General features: G+C 37.3%; 1 protein-coding gene across 1 annotated transcript in view; it reads right to left on the bottom strand.

The window, feature by feature from the left end:
* The window catches only part of RNF169 (ring finger protein 169), an 84,587-nt gene that overhangs the window by 39,952 nt on the left and 23,974 nt on the right, over positions 1 to 20,661 (bottom strand). The window contains exon 2 of the mRNA XM_045071421.1: positions 13,397 to 13,470. Within this exon, the coding sequence (XP_044927356.1) occupies positions 13,397 to 13,470 (74 nt within the window). The remainder of the gene's footprint in view (positions 1 to 13,396; positions 13,471 to 20,661) is intronic.

Below are 20,661 nucleotides of genomic sequence, written 5' to 3'. Positions count from 1 at the left end.
TTCACTTTAAATTCTCAAACACTTTTCAATTTAAATGTTATGTTTAGAATTAAGCACCTATAAATATTTATGCCTAGATAACATTTTACAAATTTTCTCCTTTATGTAATAAGGTATTTAAAATTACTCCGAATAGGTTTTAAATTACATGCATTATGCAGAAATGCATATAAAAGTAACTGCAGGCATTCAAGTTTACATGTAAATTCAGCCAGCAGATACTGTAGAAGGCAGATGTTTAGTTGCCAAGCTAAAGGGCCGAATGAATTACAGGGAACTCACCTATGAGAAGTAGAAAGAAAGGTCACTAAGTAATCAATTATGAAAAGGCAAAGACAGACTTCTTCATTGTCCAAAGTTCAAGAAAATTTGAATTCATTTGATTCATACCACTAACTTTCCAGCCTCCAACTATGACTTTTCCATGGTCAGTCACTGCTTACTCAAATGAACAAATGGTAGCAATGGAGGGGGTTACTTGTGCTAGATATTTCAGAATTCCAAATTTTGAAGAATAATGATAATCCTTATATATGAATTACTACGTGCCAGGCATTATTTCACAGTAACCCTACAAGCTAGGTACTATGGTGTACATTTTACAGCTTAAGAACTAAGACACAGGGGCGCCTGGGTGGCTCAGTGGGTTAAGCCGCTGCCTTGGGCTCAGGTCATGATCTCAGAGTCCTGGGATCGAGCCCCACATCTGGCTCTCTGCTCAGCAGGGAGCCTGCTTCCTCCTCTCTCTCTGCCTGCCTCTCTGCCTGCTTGTGATCTCTGTCTGTTAAATAAATAAATAAAATCTTTAAAAAAAAAAAAAAAAAAAGAACTAAGACACAGAGAGACAAACTAACCTGCCCAAATTCACACACAGAGCCAGTATCTGAACTCAGTTGGCTCTTACTCATTTTAATATAATGTCACTCGGCGTAGTATAAATTATTCACACTGCATCTGTATTGTTACCTGTAGAATACATGCATTTTTTTTTCAGTTTAAGATAAACAGAAATGTTGAGTCTCAGATATAAGAAGCAGCAAAGGAGATTTTATTTTATTTTTTTTTAAGATTTTATTTATTTATTTGACAGAGATCTCAGAAAAGGCAGAGAGGGAGGCAGAGAGAAAGGATGAAGCAGGCTCCCTGCTGAGCAGAGATTTTCCTGATGCGATGCGGGGCTCGATCCCAAGACCCTGGGACCAAGACCTGAGCCGAAGGCAGAGGCCTTAACCCACTGAGCCACCCAGGTGCCCCGCAAAGGAGATTTTAAACTCTCATTTGTATCCAGAAAAATATAACAATGCTTACAATTCCATTGAAAGCAAATTACTTGTGAATTTTCACACAAATCTGGCTAAAGATGAAGAAATTTTTTAAAATTATCTTGTGAAATCTTTTTGAAATATCATTTTTAGAAGTTATTTCTCATTCTTGAATGGTTTTTGGCTTTAAGGAAAATGTTAGTATATATGTGATATATTACGGTAATATTTTCTGTTATTCAATATAATCATAAAAATGTTGGCATGTTTCTAAATTTATTGATACAGAAAGTTTCACATGATATGCGGAATAAAAATATCAGTAAAAATGACTTGTACAGGGGCGCCTGGGTGGCTCAGTGGGTTAAAGCCTCTGCCTTCAGCTCAGGTCATGATCCCAGGGTCCTGGGATCAGGAGCCTGCTTCCTCCTCTCTCTCTCTTCCTGCCTCTCTGCCTACTTGTGATCTCTGTCTGTTAAATAAATAAATAAAATCTTAAAAAAAAAAAATGACTTGTACAGGTTGCCTGGGTCGCTTAGTTGGTTAAGCATCTGCCTTTGGCTCAGGTCATAATCCCAGGGTCCTGGGATTGAGTCCCACACAGTCTCCCTGCTCAGCAGAGAGTCTGCTTCTCCCTCTGCCCTTCCCCCTGCTCATTCTCTCTCTCTCTCTCTCTCTCTCACAAAAATAAATGAGTAAAACTACTTTAAGAAAATGGCTTGTATAATATGATTCCAAATCTATTTTGTGAAAAGTCTTAGGCTTTATGATAAACATTTAAATGTCATTATTAAAGGTGGCAAGATTACTGGTAATATTTCCTTTCTTCTTTTTTTTTTAAAGATTTTATTTATTTGACAGAGAGAGATCACAAGCAGGCAGAGAGGCAGGCAGAGAGAAAGGAGGAAGCAGGCTCCCTGCTGAGCAGAGAGCCGGATGCGGGCCTCGATCCCAAGACCCTGAGATCATGACCTGAGCCCAAGGCAGCGGCTTAACCCACTGAGCCACCCAGGCACCCTATTTCCTTTCTTCTTTAAATCTTTTCATTACCTGAACTTCTTCCCTTTTTATAATTCTGTTTACTTTTATAAGCAGGAAAAAAATTTAATTTATTAAAATCTTCATTCATCCATATTTTTTATTTTGTAAGAGTTTTATAAACAAGAGTTGCAACTGCTCTACAAAATTCCCTAGTTTGGCTTTCATAGGTGGTATTGAAATGACTTTATAAAAACTATTATACTAATACAGTAATCTTATAACTACTGATCCTCTCCTCTCACAAATCAAAAAGATAAGGAAAGATAGCACATCACAGAAATCACTTGAATAGTCTGTTAGTATAATTACATTTGATCAGGCTTTGCATTTCCTGAATGTTATTTTCTTTGAAAAGCTATTAGGTGATAAAGTTGCTCCTGATCTTGTCTGAATAGTTACAAATAGCAAAAAAAAAAAAGAAAAAAGAAAGAAAGAAAACAACCAGGTTTAACATTTTTAGATTTTTCAGCAACAGCTGTTCTTCCCTCAGGCAGTCAAAATACAATTTATTGTTTTGAGTTTTTCCTTCTTAATACCACCTAGCTTACCTTCCCTTAAGGTACTATGTACTATGAGATGTACTATGAGATACTGTACCTATTTTCTGGCTCTAGAAATAGGCACATCAGCACCTGCCAAAAGCAGGCACTTCCTCAAAGATTACACAATAATATTTCAGAGGAATAAGAATAACAAATATTGCAGCAAAAAGAATTCTAGAAATTTTAAAAACATATCTAGTTCTATTGTGAGCCAGCTCTATATCCCTACACAAGCCATTTATTTATTTATTTATTTATTTATTTTAGATTTTTTTATTTATTTGACAGGGAGAGAGAGATCACAAGTAGGCAGAGAGGCAGGCAGGGGGCGGGGGGAGGAAGCAGGCTTCCTGCAGAGCAGAGAGATGTGGAGCTTGATCCTAGAACCCTGGGATCCTGACCTGAGGCGAAGGCAGTCTTTAGCCCACTGAGCCACCCAGGTGCCCCACACAAGCCATTTATCTTAAAAGAAGGAGCTTTGAAACTAGATGGATCGACCAATGGATTCAATCATCGTTCAGTGAATACCTCTGTGCAAGATCCTACAGTAAACTGCTCCCACTGCCTTCTCACCCATGAAACTGCCCATGAAACTGCCATGAAACTGCCGGCAGTTTCAGTCAACCATGGTCTGGAAGCAAACGATCCTCCTTCTGACATACCATCAGGTCAACAGTAGCCTAACTCTACCTCACAGTCAGTGCCTACTCACTTCACTTTATCTCATCACACGGGTATTTCATCACCTACATTACCAGGAGAAGGGTAAATACAGTACATGAAGATATTCTGAGAGAGAGAGGGAGAGACCACATTCACAGAACTTTTATTACAATATACTGTTATAATAACTATTTTATTATTAGTTATCATTGTTAACCACTTTACTATGCCTAATTTATAAGTTAAGCTTTATCCTAAGTATGTATATGCAGGAAAAACCACAGTATATACAGCAGTTGGTACCATCCACAATTTCGGGCACCCACTGGGAAGTCATGGACCGTATTCCCCATGGATCAGTGGGATGACTTTATCTTACACGCAGTGGAGAGTTAAAGAGACTAAACAGATCCACCTTGAAAAATTTTACAAGCATTTTGCTGCTTCGACAGTATGCCAGAACATATTTTAAACTTTCTAGGTAAATACAAGCTCCTTTTAAAATAAATGGAATTTTTAAAAAGGCGTGGGGGGGTGGGGCTGCTGAAGGCCAGCTCAACATTCAGCTCGTGATGCACTGAATAGCCAAATAAACTTAAATGTTCTAGAGAGAGGAAAAAGAGAGACAGAGAGCATGAGCAGGGGGATGGACAGAGAGAGAACCAGGCTCCTCGATGAGCGCGAAGCCTGATCAGGACTCTGGGATTATGACCTGAGGGGAAGGTAGAAGCTTAACCTACTGAGCCATCCAGGTGCGCATGAAATGTGCTAGTTTTAATAGAGTGCATTATATTTTAAGTTCATGGCATAAAAATAATAAAAGAGACTTTAAAGATACATAATTTCAAAATCAATTAGCTTCTACAAGTTTACTTACCTTGAAAAAATTCTTTCACAAAAGTTAGGATCTGCCTTATAGAGACAGTATTCACTTTGGTAACCCATTGACCATATCTGATTACCCTGTGCTCTGGCTGAGGACTAAGAACTGCATACTTACTACTTGAATAATTCAGCCAGCAATGGGGAGAAAATACTCCTCAAAAATGAAACCAGTAGGGAGGGAGAAAAAAGAAAATGGATAGGTCAGTAAACCAATTCAGAGAAAGCCTAAACCACTCATGTGACCCACAGAATTACCGAGAGCAGTTCATCTTTCCCACTACAAAAACCAGGGAGATAAGCAGTCTAGAAGCAGAGGCTGTTTTTTTCCCCTACTTTCAACCTTTCAGAGTCCAATGATTCAAAGAAGACAAACAAGAGCATGTGGATTATAGGTTTCCTAACTCTAACATAAAGCAACTATTTAAACATGTAGTCTAAAAACTATATGGACAGAAGAAATAATGGTGTAAAAATAAGCTTAATCCAATAAATAAATAGAACTTACAGAGAGGAATCAATTATTTCAAAAGACAAAAATCACTAACAGTCTTACATAGAATAGAAACATGAAGATATCAATATTGAAATAATTTGCTATAATTTATTTTTTGATTTCAACATTATAGATAAGAATGTAACAATATATATATATACACACACTATATGCACACACAAACAAAACACACACCTATATATACACATGTACATACACATACGTATTCAAGAATGAATACAACAAAACTATTAAAAAAAAAAGAAACTATTTCCTTAAGCAATGTAACAAGACAGAGGACTGAGCACATGTTAATTTTCTCTTTCCACTTAAAAACCCCATAAAATGTCAAGGAAAAAAAGAAGCCAGGAACTTTTTTCAATCAATATAATACATCTATAAAAGCATGGGGGGTGGAGGGGGAGGAAGCATGCCATTAGTAATCAAGTTTACAAATGCTCAAAAGATAGAACTGGTTTTCACGTTCAAAGACTGTGAACAAGTGATGTGCAGAAAACGTATAAATGACCAGCAAATATACGATGCTCCTCCTAGCTAGTAATCAGGGAAATGTAAACTAAAACAATGAGATATCATTTTTATCTAGCAGATTAACAAAATACTAAAAATAATGATAAAAGTGGGGTGCCTGGGTGGCTCAGTGGGTTAAAGCCTCTGCCTTCGGCTCAGGTCATGATCATAGGGTCCTGGGATCGTGTCCCACATGGGGGGGGTGTCACTGCTCAGCAGGGAGCCTGCTTCCTTTTCTCTCTCTCTCTCTCTCTCCCCGTCTGCCTCTCTGCCTACTTGTGAGCTCCATCTGTCAAATAAATAAATAAAATCTTTTTAAAAACATGATAAAAGTTTGGCAAAGATTTAAAGAAAGGGGAATCTCTTTTACTGATGGTGAGAGCATTAGTTGAAAAAACGTCTTTCTAAAAGGCAATTTTTTAGGGGCGCCTGGGTGGCTCAGTGGGTTAATCCTCTGCCTTCGGCTCAGGTCATGATCCCAGGGTCCTGGGATAGAGGCCTGCATCAGGCTCTCTGCTCAGTAGGGAGCCTGCTTCCACCTCTCTCTCTCTGCTTGCCTCTCCTGCTTGTGATCTCACTCTCTCTGTCAAATAAATAAAATCCTTAAATAAATAAATAAATAAATAAATAAATAAATGGCGATTTGTTGGAGCCCTTGGGTGGCTCAATTGGTTGAGCAGCTTCCCAGGGTCCTGGGATCAAGAGCTGAATGTCAGACTCCCAGCTCAGTGGGGAGTCTGCTTCTCCCTCTCCCTCTGTCCCTCCTCCCCCGACTTGTGATGGCTCTCTCTCTAATAAATAAAATCTTTTTTTTAAAATTTTTTAACTTTTTTATAAACATATAATGTATTATTAGCCCCGGGGGTAGAGGTCTGTGAATCACCAGGTTTACACACTTCACAGCACTCATCATAGCACATACCCTCCCCAATGTCCATGACCCTACCACCCTCTCCCAATGCCCCTCCCCCCAGCAACCCTCAGTTTGTTTTGTGAGATTAAGAGTCTCTTATGGTTTGTCTCCCTCCCGATCCCATCTTGTTTCATTTATTCTTTTCTGACCCCCCAAACTCCCCACGTTGCATCTCCACTTCCTCATATCAGGGAGATCATATGATAGTTGTCTTTCTCCAATTGACTTATTTCGCTAAGCATAATACCCTCTAGTTCCATCCATGTTGTCGCAAATAGCAAGATTTCATTTCTTTAGATGGCTGCATAGTATTCCATTGTGTATATATACCACATCTTCTTTATCCATTCATCTGTTGATGGACATCCAGGTTCTTTCCATAGTTTGGCTATTGTGGACATTGCTGCTATAAACATTCAGGTGCATATGCCCCTTCGGATCACTACGTTTGTATCTTTAGGGTAAATACCCAGTAGTGCAATTGCTGGGTCTTAGGGTAGCTCTATTTTCAACTTTTTGAGGAACCTCCATGCTGTTTTCCAGAGTGGTTGCACCAGCTTGCATTCCCACCAACAGTGTAGGAGGGTTCCCCTTTCTCCGCATCCTCGCCAGCATCTGTCATTTCCTGACTTGTTAATTTTAGCCATTCTGACTGGTGTGAGGTGGTACCTCATTGTGGTTTTGATTTGTATCTAATAAATAAAATCTTAATTAAAAAAATAAAAGGCAATTTGTTAATATCCACCAAAATACAAACTGCACATCCCATTTGCCCTGGAACTTTCACTTCTAGGAATCTAAACTAAAGAAAGTACTAGCTTGCATATGTTCCTGTGTATTCAGCATAACATCTCTTTAAAACTGGGAGAAATTGGGGGTGCCTGGGTGGCTCAGTGGGTTAAAGCCTCTGCCTTGGGCTCAGGTCATGATCATAGGGTCCTGGGATCGGATCAAGCCCTGCATTGGACTCTCTGCTCAGCATGGAACTGCTTCTTGCTCCTCTCTCTCTGCCTGCCTTTCTGCCTACTTGTGATCTCTCTCTCTCTGTCAAATGAATAAATAAAATCTTTTAAAAAATAGTAATAAAAGCTTAAAGATTTGAGAATCCCTATCTTCCCCTTATGCTACGGAGCTAATCATTAAGTTTGTTAAATGCCGGGACTTAAGGAATCTTGCCTTCTCAAGTACTATTCTAACATAGCACTTTGTGAAAGGATATTTCTACCATCTCACCAGCATTTTTAGCTGTAATGATTTTTCTCTTGTCTCTACTTCTGTGGAAAAAGAAATTTTGACCTGTATCCCTGGAGTTAATAATACATTATATGTTAATGAAAAATAAAAAATTTTTTTAAAAAGAGAAGCAGAGAGCCTGCTTCCCTTCTTCTCTCTGCCTGCCTCTCTGCCTACTTGTGATCTCTGTCAAATAAATAAATAAATATTTTTTAAAAAACACATAGTGGAAAAAAGAGCAAGTTACAGAAAAGATCATACTATTCCTCAAAAAACCTAGCTTCTCTGAAATATTTACCCTCAGACTATAACACCCACAACCGCTCTTTGTGGTAGACACCCACCAATCTTTGTCAATCCCCTTATTCACAGAAAAACTTAGCACCTACATTTCTCTCCAACTACTCTAATGATCATTCCTAAAGAATTCAGCCTTAGTATACTCTCAGTTCCTTTACTTCCTCCTAAATAAGTCTTTTCTTCCATCCTACTTCAGTGTCTACTCTCTGATCATACTCTGAACATTCTCCTGTCTAGTAACTAAACTACCTCCCAGTCTCAGTTTTGAGACTCTCACATTTAGACCACAACTTCCTAGCTTTCCAGCTTGACTGGTATGCCAGTGACCCTATTTTTACAATTCTCTATCGCCATCAAAACCTCGATCCATTGACCCTACTGCGCAACCACTGTCTATCACGTAGTCATCTCAATTCCCTCCTTAAATAACCTCCTCAAAAACCATGGTCCAAAACGAAACAACCTCCTTGTATACACTTTCCTATCCATTGCATCTCTCCTTCCATCATCTTCTAAGCAAAACCCTAACTCTGCTTAAACCCAACATACTGCTGAATCCAAAAGTGCCCTAATTGGTCTTATTTCCATTCTTGTCCCATGAGTCATAGACTGCTAGCCACCTAACCCATTATCTGTTCTTTACTTCCTTTCCAAGAAAACCCAGATTTTATGTGGAAAGTTAATGTACCCAGCTAAAACACTGCCTCCCAGACTCCCTGGCAGCTAGCGACAGTCTATGACACTGGACTATGAAGCACACATGAAGTCACTTAGTTGGGTTCTGGAGAAAACTCTTTTAAAAAAAAAAGGAAACCAGGAAAAAAAATAAAAAAATAATAATAAAAAAAAAGAACTCAAGGACATCAGGTGCCTCAGTCGGTTAGGCATCTGCCTTCGGCTCAGATCATGATCCCAGGGTCCTGGGACTGAGTCCACATTAGGCTCCTTGCCCATTTGGGAGCCTGCTTCTCCCCCTGCCTCTGCCTGCTGCTTCCCCTGCTTGTGCTCTCTCTCTTTCTGACAAATAAATAAGATCCTAATAAATAAATAAAGATTTTAAAATTATTTTTTAATTAAAAAAAAATTCAGCTGACATGTGCCTTTCTTCCCCTACCTTCTGTCTAGATGTGATTCTAGAGAAGGATCAGCCATCCCACAGTACAAGGAAACAGGCACACTTGAAGATGTCTAAACAGAAAAACAAAAGGAACCTGACTTCCTGATGTCATGAAGCTGCTGTATCAGCTCTGGGCTGCCTACATCTGGTTTTTGTTAATTGAGAAAAATAAAACTCCTAATTTGCTTGGGTTGTTATTTTTGGGTCTCTACTATTCACAGTAAATACATTTCCTAACTCCTAGGTGCATTACTGTTTATTCCCTACAGCACAACCAGAGACCTTTAAAAGTATGAGTTGGATCATATTACTGATTTCACATCACACTTAAAATAAATTTAGGTTCCTTAAAAGGTCAACTAGGCCTTCTTTGATGTGGCCCTTCTATTTCTCCCAACTCATCTCCTACCAAATCCCCATACCACCCTGCCCACCACTTGCACACCCACACTGTTCCTTGAACAAGCCAAACTTGTTTCTGTCTCAGGATCTTTGCATTTGCTGCTCCTTTGCCTAAAATCCTCTCTCCTCATACTTTTACTTGGTTTGCTACCTCATTTCTTCGAGGCAGCAACTCAAACGTTGCCTTCTCTGAGAGACCTTCCTGATTACTCTATTTAAAACAGTCTTTTTGTGTCTCCTCACGTTTCCTCTCCATTCTCCCATAACTCTTCTGATCCTATCTGATCCTACCTTATTAATATATAGTAATTATTTGTTTGCTTATTTACTGTCTTTTGCACTAGAATGGAATCTCCCTGGGCAAGGGCCTTGGGTGTCTTCTTCAGCACTATTTCTTCAGTGCCTGGCACATAGGACACAAAAAATATCTAATGTATAAGTCAATATACATCATCATTTCATTAGTACTGAAAAAGACTAAAGCGTGTGTGTGTGTGTGTGTATGTGTTTAAGTATATAAAGGACCTAAGATAATACACTAACTGCTGATACTCGTTAACCATGGTGAAGAGAATGAGAAATGAGGAACTTTCACATTTTGCTCTACATATTCCTCTATTTTTAAAAAAAATTTTTTTTTTTAAAGATTTTATTTATTTATTTGACAGAGAGAAATCACAAGTAGATGGAGAGGCAGGCAGAGAGAGAGAGAGAGGGAAGCAGGCCCCCCTGCTGAGCAGAGAGCCCGATGCGGGACTCGATCCCAGGACCCTGAGATCATGACCTGAGCCGAAGGCAGCGGCTTAACCCACTGAGCCACCCAGGCGCCCAAAAAAAATTTTTAAAGATTTTATTTATTTATTTGACAGAGAGAGAGAGATCACAAGTAGGCAGAGAAGCAGGCAGAGATAGAGGGGGAAGCAGGCTCCCCACTGAGCAGAGAGCCCGATGCGGGGCTTGATCCCAGGACCCTGAGATCAAGACCTGAGCAGAAGGCAGAGGCTTAACCCACTGAGCCACCCAGGCACCCCTCTTGTTTTTCTTATTACGAAAACAAAATTACCTATGATATATGGCAAGAAGAAAGCTTTAAACATATTCAGAAATATAAATCCACTCATAGAATCATACAACTTAGAAACTCAGTAACCTTAGTAAGTGTAACAGTACCTACAGGTAGGAGGATCTATGATTACTAAGGAAATATCTTTTAAAAGAACTAGAATTAGGGGGCGCCTGGGTGGCTCAGTGGATTAAAGCCTCTGCCTTCAGCTCAGGTCATGGTTCCAGGGTCCTGGGATCGAGCCCCACATCGGGCTCTCTGCTCAGTGGGGAGCCTGCTTCCTCCTCTCTCTCTGCCTGCTTCTCTGCCTACTTGTGATCTCTGTCGTCAAATAAATAAATAAAATCTTTTTTAAAAAAATAACTAGAATTAGAAGAATAAAAATTTCTTATTAACTTTTTGTAGCCCTTATAAAAGTTTTTACTCTCACTTAAACAAAATAAAATATACCAAACAAAAAGTATGTTAGTAGCATATTATACATCAAAATAGTAATGATAAGTTGCATAGAACTAATTTCCACTCACCATCCCTTGCTTGTAGCAACTTTTTTTAAAAGATTTTATTCATTTATTTGAGAGAGAGAGAGAGAGAGAAACACCATGAGTAGGGGGGAGGAGGCAGAGGAAGAGGGAGACCTGAGCAGAGCACTACTGTATGGCTCCAATCGCAGGACCCTGGGATCATGACCTGAGCCAAAGGCACCCAAGGATCCCACTTATAGAAACTTTTAAGGATTTTCCTTCCCTGGATATTCATCCAATAATCTAGATATTTACTTTGTTTTGTTTTAGAAAATATGTACTCTACGAGAAACCTTTTCTCTATCAAGTTCTCCATCTGAATGTCTAGTGCTTTTTAATTCTTCTTTACAACTTTATTGAGACACATTTTACATGTTATATATATAATCTATCCACCTCAAATGTACAGTTCAATGACTTTTAGGAAATTTACCAAGTTGTGGAACACACCAGATTTCAGTTTTAAAAATCTTCACCACTGCAATTAAATCACTCATGCCCTTTTATTGTTAATCCCCATTCCCACCCACTAATTCAACGAGCCACTGGTCTCCTGTCTCCATGACATCTGTCTATTCTGTACAGTTCCTACAAATGGAATCATAGAATATGTGGTCCCTTGTATCCGGTTCTTTTCACTTAGCATCTTTTTGAGGTTCATCCAAGAGGCAGCATGTACTAATAGTTCATTCTATTTTACTGCTGAATATTATTTCACTGTATAGATATGACACATTAGGGTCTTTCGATTCTCTGACTTGAATTTCCATTTTCCAGGTTGTACCATGGGTGCCAGCAACTTGGGAATTGTGGGCAAGGAGCTATATATGTCATTTATTTAACCCAAATGACACAGGTGAATGTTTTTCAAACCCAATCCAGTTTATATAGGATAAGATTGTCCTAGCTTCACTTAACATCATTTCTGCCATTTAAAATGCTTTTAAAACCATTTTTCTGTCCTCCCTTTTGAAATGAGTAAAAGTACAGTTCCCCAAGGTTTCTTTCTCTCTCCCAAAGCTTATAAAAACCTCTACTCTTACTATGCAATCTGTTTTAATCATTTTTCTACCTTCAATTCCTTGTTTTCTCTTTATCTTCAAGCTGATAGCTTTCCATATTCTCCAAGTTTGTAAAAAGGTATATTAGAATTAAGTATCTGCAGATTCTGGAATTTTATTTAAGAGAAATCTGTGGTTTTTTTTGAAGTGGTCCCTATAAAGAATTTCTTCCTATGTAGAAAAAAGCTTTGTAAGTCATTTAAAAACCAAAAAACCCTCACAATACCATTATGAAAGGAGCATGAGGACCCAAGTTAACATATGACACTCTCATCTAAAAGAGAAAGTCAAAGAATGTATAGTAATTAAACAAAGTTCTCTATTTTCTCTTTAATATGGCCTTTTAAAACATTTTTTTCATTCACTGTAAAATGCCACAATAATGTTACTATCTCACCTGTTTTATGATGATGTCTGATTCAGATTAAATGGATTATTTACCTTTATAAAATATTAAATATCCATATGTAGAATCATTTACAAAGGTAGATAACAGGGAAAGTGCTAGGGAATGATGACACAAATCTTATAACATACCTATCACCAGCCTTTTTGACACCTTAATTCTCTAAGTGATTTTGCAGACAATTAGCTTGAAAACCTTGCAAATAAGATGATGGGGACATAGCTAAAAGCTTTCCTAGAGGTAAACATTCTCTACCTAGGAAATTATTTTACTACCCCCCTTACTATCCTAAGTTATAGTTCTTCTGCAGTATATAACAGAGTAAAGGCAACAAAAGATAACACCAGTTTCATGTAATTAGAGGAACCTTGCAAGATAAGGAAAAATAATACAATCTATTATTTTTAGAGCTTAAACGTTGGTTTTTAACCAAGATTTAAATGCCAAGAATAAAGGCACTTGGGTTGCTCACTGGGTTAAAAATTTGACTCTTGGTTTGGGCTCAGGTCAGGTCATGATCTCACAGACTGTGGGACTGGAGCCCCACAGAAAGCCCCATCCCCCCAACCCTGTGGCAGGCTCCAGGCTCAGCAGGGAGTCTGCTTGAGTTCTCTCCCTCTGCCCCTCCCTACACTGTAGCCTGTGCTTGCTCTCTCTCTCTCTCTAATAAATTGAAATAAGTAAGTAACTAACTAAATGCCAAGACTACTCCTGTTAGTGGTCAGTTATTGTGTTAGGTGTAAGACAGGCCAGGTGAGCTACAGTTTCATCTGTAAAAGGACAGCCAAAAAGGGGTTCTTAGTTAAGGTATACTCTATGTCTATTATAGCTACAGTATAAGGTGATATGGAGAAAGACAGGCTCTACATTGTAAACTTGAAAAAACTCTAAATACTCTTTAATGTCATCATTTTAATTTACTTTAAGAAAACGAGTGGTGTGATCATGCATACACTGTACCTTTCTCAGGCTTTCATATTCCTCACGAAGTTCCCCAGGCTTGCTTAATTTGATTGGTGCTCTGAATATAAACTCTGGAGGAAAGGGAAAAGAAAACACTTTTTAACAGGAGTTTCTAAGAAAGAACCCAAAACCCCACCTACTGCTGTCCCACCTTATAAACCACATAAAAAAAATTACGGTCATCTTAGTTTAAATATTCATTCACTCATTAACGAATATTTATTAAAGGGTATAAACAAGGCACAATTCTAAGTACAGGGAAGAAGCATTGAACAAATAAAGCCCTTGTTCTCAGGGAGTTTACAATCTTACAAACAATAAGTAAACAAGTGTGTGCATATAATAGAACTGGTAGGATAAAGTATTATGGAGAAAAATAAATGTAGGATGAAAGAAAAAGATTATCTTATAAAGAATGGAGCCTCACTGATAAAGTCACATGTTAAAGGACCTTAAGGAAAAAACATATTTAATGTTACCAAGTAACATTTTAAATGAGTTAAAGTTTTATTCATAGCACTGTATTTTTCTATCTCTTTTTCAATATCGCCAGCAGAGTATTTTCCTGCATATAACCTGTAGATATTTTTGGCATATAACCTGATTTTTTTTTTAAAGATTTTTATTTATTTAACACACACAGAGAGAGATCACAAGTAGGCAGAGAAGCAGGCAGAAAGAGAGGGGGAAGCAAGCTCCCTGCTGAGCAGAGAGCCTGATGCGGGATGTGGGGCTCCATCTCAGGACCCAGAGACCATGACCCAAGCTGAAGGCAGAGGCTTAACCCTCACCTGAGCCATCCAGGCACCCGAACCTGATTTTTTTTTTTAATCCTTAAAGCCTTTGTGGTTTTTATTGGCCTAGAGAATAAAGTCAAAACTCTTCAAACTGTCATTCAATGCTCTCCAAAGATGGATCACAACTTCATCACAATTTCTTCTTTCTCCAGCATTAGATCTCTTAAACCTTGACTATCAAATTACAATAGATACATGCCATATATTTTTAAACCTTCTGCTCTGTTTTCTTAGCTGACATTGTTTTTTCACCTTATCTCTACATATTTTTAAATCCAAGATATTCAGGACTGCAGGAGGCACACAACACAGGTTAGTAATATAAATAGACGATTAAAACCCAAATTAAGAACAGGAATAAGAGAGAAGTTCTAAATGCTATCAAAAAGGAGGGGGGAAGTACACACCTCTGCCTCCTTAAATGTACATGACACTTCTATAAAATTCTATGTACCTGCAGTGATCAAAATATAGTATTAATTTTAGGACTTACTAAGAACTCTATACCCCATTGAAGATGATAAATATTTGTTGTAGAAAAGCAGGCTCCTTAGAAAGTTGACTTTTGTCCCTTTTCAGTTGTCTCAACTATTCTGAAAGACTCTTATTTAATACACCTGAGAAATGTGGAAGAGACTTAGAAACACTGGATCTAATGCAAAGGCAGGGAACAGCAACTTAAAGGCCTACAAGTACAAGGGAATTGTCAGACTGTTGGTGTGGGAGGCAAACATTCCACCACCTTCACTCACTTATTAAAAAAAAGTCCTGACGACTATTTTAATCACATCCCTTAAGCACATTTCCAATTATAGGCAAATAGTATTTAAAATCTGATACTTTAATAGAGAAGGAGAAGGAGAGAGGGAAAAGAATCCTTAAGGCAAAAAAAAAAGTACTTTCAATCCATTTATGGAGAAACTATCAGATGTAAAATACTTCATATATATTTCCTTAGTAAATCTTCACAGAAACTTTATAAGGTAGGTCTCAAACCCATTTTACAATAAGGAAAAGGAGAGGATAATGACTTGCCTAAGGCCACAAAACCAGTACATGGCAAAACCAAAAGCATTAATAGGAATAAAGAGGGAAATTACATAATGATTAGAAAGGCAACCCAAAAAGGAGATATAATAATCATGAACTTGTATGAACATATACCACAGCAAAAACTAATTAAGATTATAAGGAGGTATTAAGAAATCCAAAATAATGCAAGAAATTTTAATACACCCCAATTAAAAACAGATCAGGCAGACCAAAAGGTAGTAAAAATGTAGAAAAACTGAACAAAATTAACAAATTTGATCCTAATGTATTTATATATATATATATATATATATATATATATATATGTATAGAGTGTGTGTGTGTGTATAATAAACAGAATATATATTCCTTAAAGTAAACAAGGAACAATTAAAAACACATCAGGTAACAAAGAACCTTTAAAGAATTCATATTATACAGACTTTGCTCTTGGATCCTAGCTACTATTTTCCAAGCCAAGTTTTCTGGCTACCTGGCTGATAATTCTGGATTACCCAATATTCTTTCTCAATAAATTCTTCTGCTGCTTAAATTTGCGAGTAGATTTCTGCTGATTAAAATGAATAATCTGGCTGATTCCATCTTTTATACAGAACTATGAAATGACCATAAACCAACCTCTAAGAAAAAAAAGACAGACAACAAAGGAATACTAAGAATAAAGAGGACCAAAATACAGATATCAAGGGGAGTTCAAATCTCCAAAGACTACTCAAACAATGTTCTCATGAATAATCTTACAGGTATAATATTTTACAAGTATATTCACAGATTAAATTGCTGGAATCAGAATTACTGTGTCAAAGAATATGTGCATACATGCTTTTGTAATTCTGATAGATAATACCAAGCCGCCCTTCCTTCCTATAGCCTGTGCAGACTTAGGTCCCACCAGCAATGCAAGAGAGTGTCATCTCCTTGTATCCTGTTATATCACACAATGAGTGTGATTTTTTTTTTTTAAGCTTTGTCAATCTAACAGGTGAAATTCTGTATCTTATATACATACTTTGAGTAAAACTGAGTACTTTTCATGTTTGAGTAATTTGCGTTTACTTTGATATGAAACGTCTATGCATTTCCTTTACTCTTTACATTAACTTTTTCTTCTTGATTTGTTAAAGCTCTCTATAAGGCAAATTAGCCTTATGTCATATGACTAGCAATACTTTTCCTAGTTTATCATTTGTCTTGACTTTGCTTGTAGTGGTTATTTTTATGTAGTTATATTAATCAAACTTCTTTTTCACAGCTTCAGTATTTTATATATTTGGAAAGACCTTCCCCAGGCCAACATATCATAGTTTATTCTGGTACAAAGTATAAGGTACTTCTCCTACCTACTTCAAAAAATTCTATACCTGGAGCACCCACGTGGCTCAGTTGTTAGGCATGTGCCTTCAGCTCAGGTCACGATCCCAGGGTCCTGGGATTGAGCCCCATATCAGGCTCCCTGCTCGGTGAGAAGCCTGCTTCTCCCTCTCCCACTGCCCCTGCTAGTCTTCCCTCTTTCGCTGTCTCTGTCAAGTAAATAAAATATTTTTTTAAAAATTCTGTATCTTTATTTTTATTTGGGGAGCAACATAAGGAGCATAATCTTATAAATTTACTATCCAACACAAGGGACCAAAATCTTTTAGTGATGGCCTGATGGAAATTATGAAAAACATTTTCTTAAAGATTTATGTATTTATTTGAGAGAGAAAGGGGGGGGTCAGGGCAGGGGGAGAGAATCTTCAAGCAGACTCCCCATTGAGTGTGGAGTGTGACATGGGGGCTTGATTGTACAACCCACGAGATAATGACCTGAACCAAAACCAAGAGTCAGCTTCTTAACTGATTGAGTTACCCAAGCACCCCATGAAAATTTTTACTTACTGTTGGGTAACTGGCTTTCTCTATAATGGTTCTTGCTAACATTTAGAACAAAAATGTCCAAATAACTTAACATCTTCATTATATCATGTAAAATAATGCAAAAAGCCTGATCCCCAACTTAGAAGTTTCCAGAGCCTTGGATAAGTCAGTCTTAACTTCCTCTCCTATAAAACTAGAATAATACCCGTCATGACAGGCCATTATGGCCAATAAATGAGTGTATTGAGAGTGAATATACTACAAACTATTTTAGTCAATAGAGTGGCATACAACAGAATCTAAGAACTACAAAATTGTCTCTGGTGTTGGAGAGAGAAAGAAACTGTGGTTTGGTCTGATTTACTTGCAAGTATAACTTCCAAGAAACAGAGATAAATGATCCAATTGCTTTGACACGTGTATTACATGAAAAGTTAAAGTCACTTTAGGATACCTATTAAGAAATCTCAAAGTTCATATATAAGGCCAAGTAGAACTCAGTATAGTGACTGAAATCTTACTATGCCTTGACTTATTTGAGAGTAAAAGGTAACAGTAGGGTAGAGGTAAAGGAGCAATTTACATTCAACAAGATCAGTACTGATATAGATTAGTTTAATCGTGGATTAAGATTAATAAAGTTTAATTCATTAAGAATATAAAATGTTAAATAGTCAAGATCACTTTTTACCTCAACAGAGCTGTGCTACATTAAATGACATTGTATCCAAAAATTCAAAAATTACATAGCTAAATATAAAACATGAATTGGTCTAACATGGCATTAACTTAAATATTTAATCCTATTTCCTATTTTACTAATGCCCTTCAGAAATGTCAACAAGGCAAAAAAATAAAAAATCCCATCTTTTTCCTATGGATTTACAAAAAGAACATATTAGATTCTGATACCTGCTCTGTCAATTAAGTGCCAAGGCTTCTCTTTGCCTTGGTCTCCTCATCGATCAAATGAAGTTCAAAATACTGGCCAACCTACCTCCTAGGAATGCAGAAGATCACAATTAATAGAAATAGTAGTAATCAATGAAGAATCCCTATAATAAGAACATTTAATAAAAGCACACTACATGCTAAGTGTGACACACACACACACACACACACACCATACACTAAAATTAAAATATCTTTAGATCTCAGTTTCTACCCAAGACACAAAGGCAACACACTGGATAACTTCTGAAATTAATGATTCAGTAATAATATTTTTATTTCATTTTAATTTACCATTCAGTAGCTTTCTCTAAATTCTTAAATACTCTATAATAAAGTCTAAACTGATGGGTAAAAATGTTATTAGGATTTTAAACTTACATAGAGTAGCTATAATATCAAAATAATTTCTTTGAAACTTTATGAAACATGGTGTTTCATTCCACTTGGATGACTGACAAATGGAACAGAAAAAGGCTAGAAAAATGAAAATTCCCCATTTATTTATTTATTTATGAGAGCAAGAGCTGGGGTGGGGGGGATACAGAAGGAGAGGGAGAGAGAAAATCTTAAGCAGACTCCATGTCCAGCACAGAGCCTGAGGCAGGGATCAATCTCACAACCCTGAGCCAAAATCAAGAGGCAGACACTTAACTGACTGAGCCACTGAGATGCTCCAAAATCTCCCCTTTTAAATCAGAGTCTTCTATGGGGTTTCTTAAAACTGATTGGAGAACATGTATATAACCAACATTTAATTTTATATTTATCAAACATTATTAACCTTTCAGTTTCCCTGTTTTTTTTTTTAATTAAAAAAAAGCAATCATTTGTAATAAAATAGTTGGTGTCTGCTGATGTAGGACTCTCTTAATTTCCTTCTGCCTTTCTAGGGTCATATGTCAGATTCCTCCTCTCCAAAAGATGAAATTGTGGTTGAAACACATGCAATACTACTGCTAAAGCAGAGAAACAGGAAAAAAACCCAGATGACCTTGGTATGGAGATGCCTTTTTATTTTATTTTTTTAAGATTTTATTTATTTATTAGACAGAGAGAAATCACAAGTACACTGAGAGGCAGGCAGAGAGAGAGGGAAGCAGGCTCCCCACTGAGCAGAGAGCCCCTTGTGGGACTCGATCCCAATACCCTGAGATCATGACCTGAGCCGAAGGCAGTGGCTTAACCCACTGAGCCACCCAGGTGCCCCGGAGATGCCTTTTTAGATACACTTTCTTACTTTCTTTCTTTTTTTTTTTTTTTAAGATTTTATTTATCTATTTGACAGAGATCACAAGCAGGCAGAGAGGCAGACAGAGAGAGTTGGAGGGAAGCAGGCTCTCCACTGAGCAGAGAGCCCAATGCGGGGCTCGATCCCAGGACGCTGGGATCATGACCAGAGCTGAAGGCAAAGGCTTTAACCTACTGAGCCACCCAGGCGCCCCCTAGATACACTTTCAAAAACATAATCCGTGTACATCATTAAAATTAAAAATTTCTGCTCAGCAAAAGACAATGTCAAGAGAATGAGAAAGTAAACTACAGACTGGAGAAAATACATGCAATAGATATAGCTGATTTAAGATTGTTATCTCAAATATATAAAGAACTAGTGGTGCCTGGCTGGCTCAATTGGTAGAGCATGCAACTCTTAATAGGGTGGAGAGTTCGAGCCCCTCGTTGGGTGTGGAGATTACACACACAAAAAAAAAAAAAAAAGAAAGAAAGAAAGAAAGAGAAAGAGAAAGAAAAGGTAAATAAAATAAAATATACCAATAACTATTAAAATTCAAAAGTAAGAAAAAACCTGATTTTTTTTAAATAGGCAAAAGACCTTAAGAGACACCTCACCAAAAATATTCACATGGCAAATAAGTACATAAAAAGACACTCCATATTGTATGTCATTAAAGAATTACAGATTGAAACAAGGTACTACTGCTCCACACCTCTTAGAATTGTCAAAATCCAAAACACTGACAACACCAAATGCTGGGGAAGATGTGGAGCAAAAGGAACTCATTCATTGCTGGTGGGAATGCAAAATGGTACAGCCGCTTTGGAAGACATATCTGGCAGTGTCTTAGAAAACTAAACATAGTCCTACATATGATCCAGCAACTGCACTCCTTAATATTTACCCAAGTGAGATAAAAACTTATGTCCATACAAAACCCTGCACAAAGATATTTTTATCTGCTTTATTCATAATTGCCAAAACTTGGACGCAACCAAAATATCCTTTAGTAGGTAAATGGATAAATTGTAGTACAGACAGAAAATGGAATATTATTTAGTGTTACAAAGAAATAAGCTATTAAAGATATGACATGACATGGAGGAAACTTAAATGTGTATTACTTAGTCAAAGAAGCCCTTCTGAAAAAGCTACATACTGAATGATTCCAACCATAGGACATTCTAGAAAAGACAAAATTATGGAAACAATAAAAAGATCAGTGGTTGCCAGGAATGGAGGGTAGTGGGGATGAAGCGGCAGAATTCAGAGAATTCTTAGAGCAATAAAAAAAACTCTGTATGATATTACAGATGGATATATGTCATTATGTGTTTTTTCTCCCAAACCCACAGCATGTACAACAA

This window comes from Mustela putorius, unplaced genomic scaffold (genome assembly GCF_011764305.1).
Source record: "Mustela putorius furo isolate JIRA1106 unplaced genomic scaffold, ASM1176430v1.1 tig00003987_pilon_pilon_pilon, whole genome shotgun sequence".
Taxonomy (NCBI): domain Eukaryota; kingdom Metazoa; phylum Chordata; class Mammalia; order Carnivora; family Mustelidae; genus Mustela; species Mustela putorius.
The sequence above is the reverse complement of the archived record's forward strand: the minus strand, read 5'-3'. Positions and strand labels throughout refer to the sequence as shown.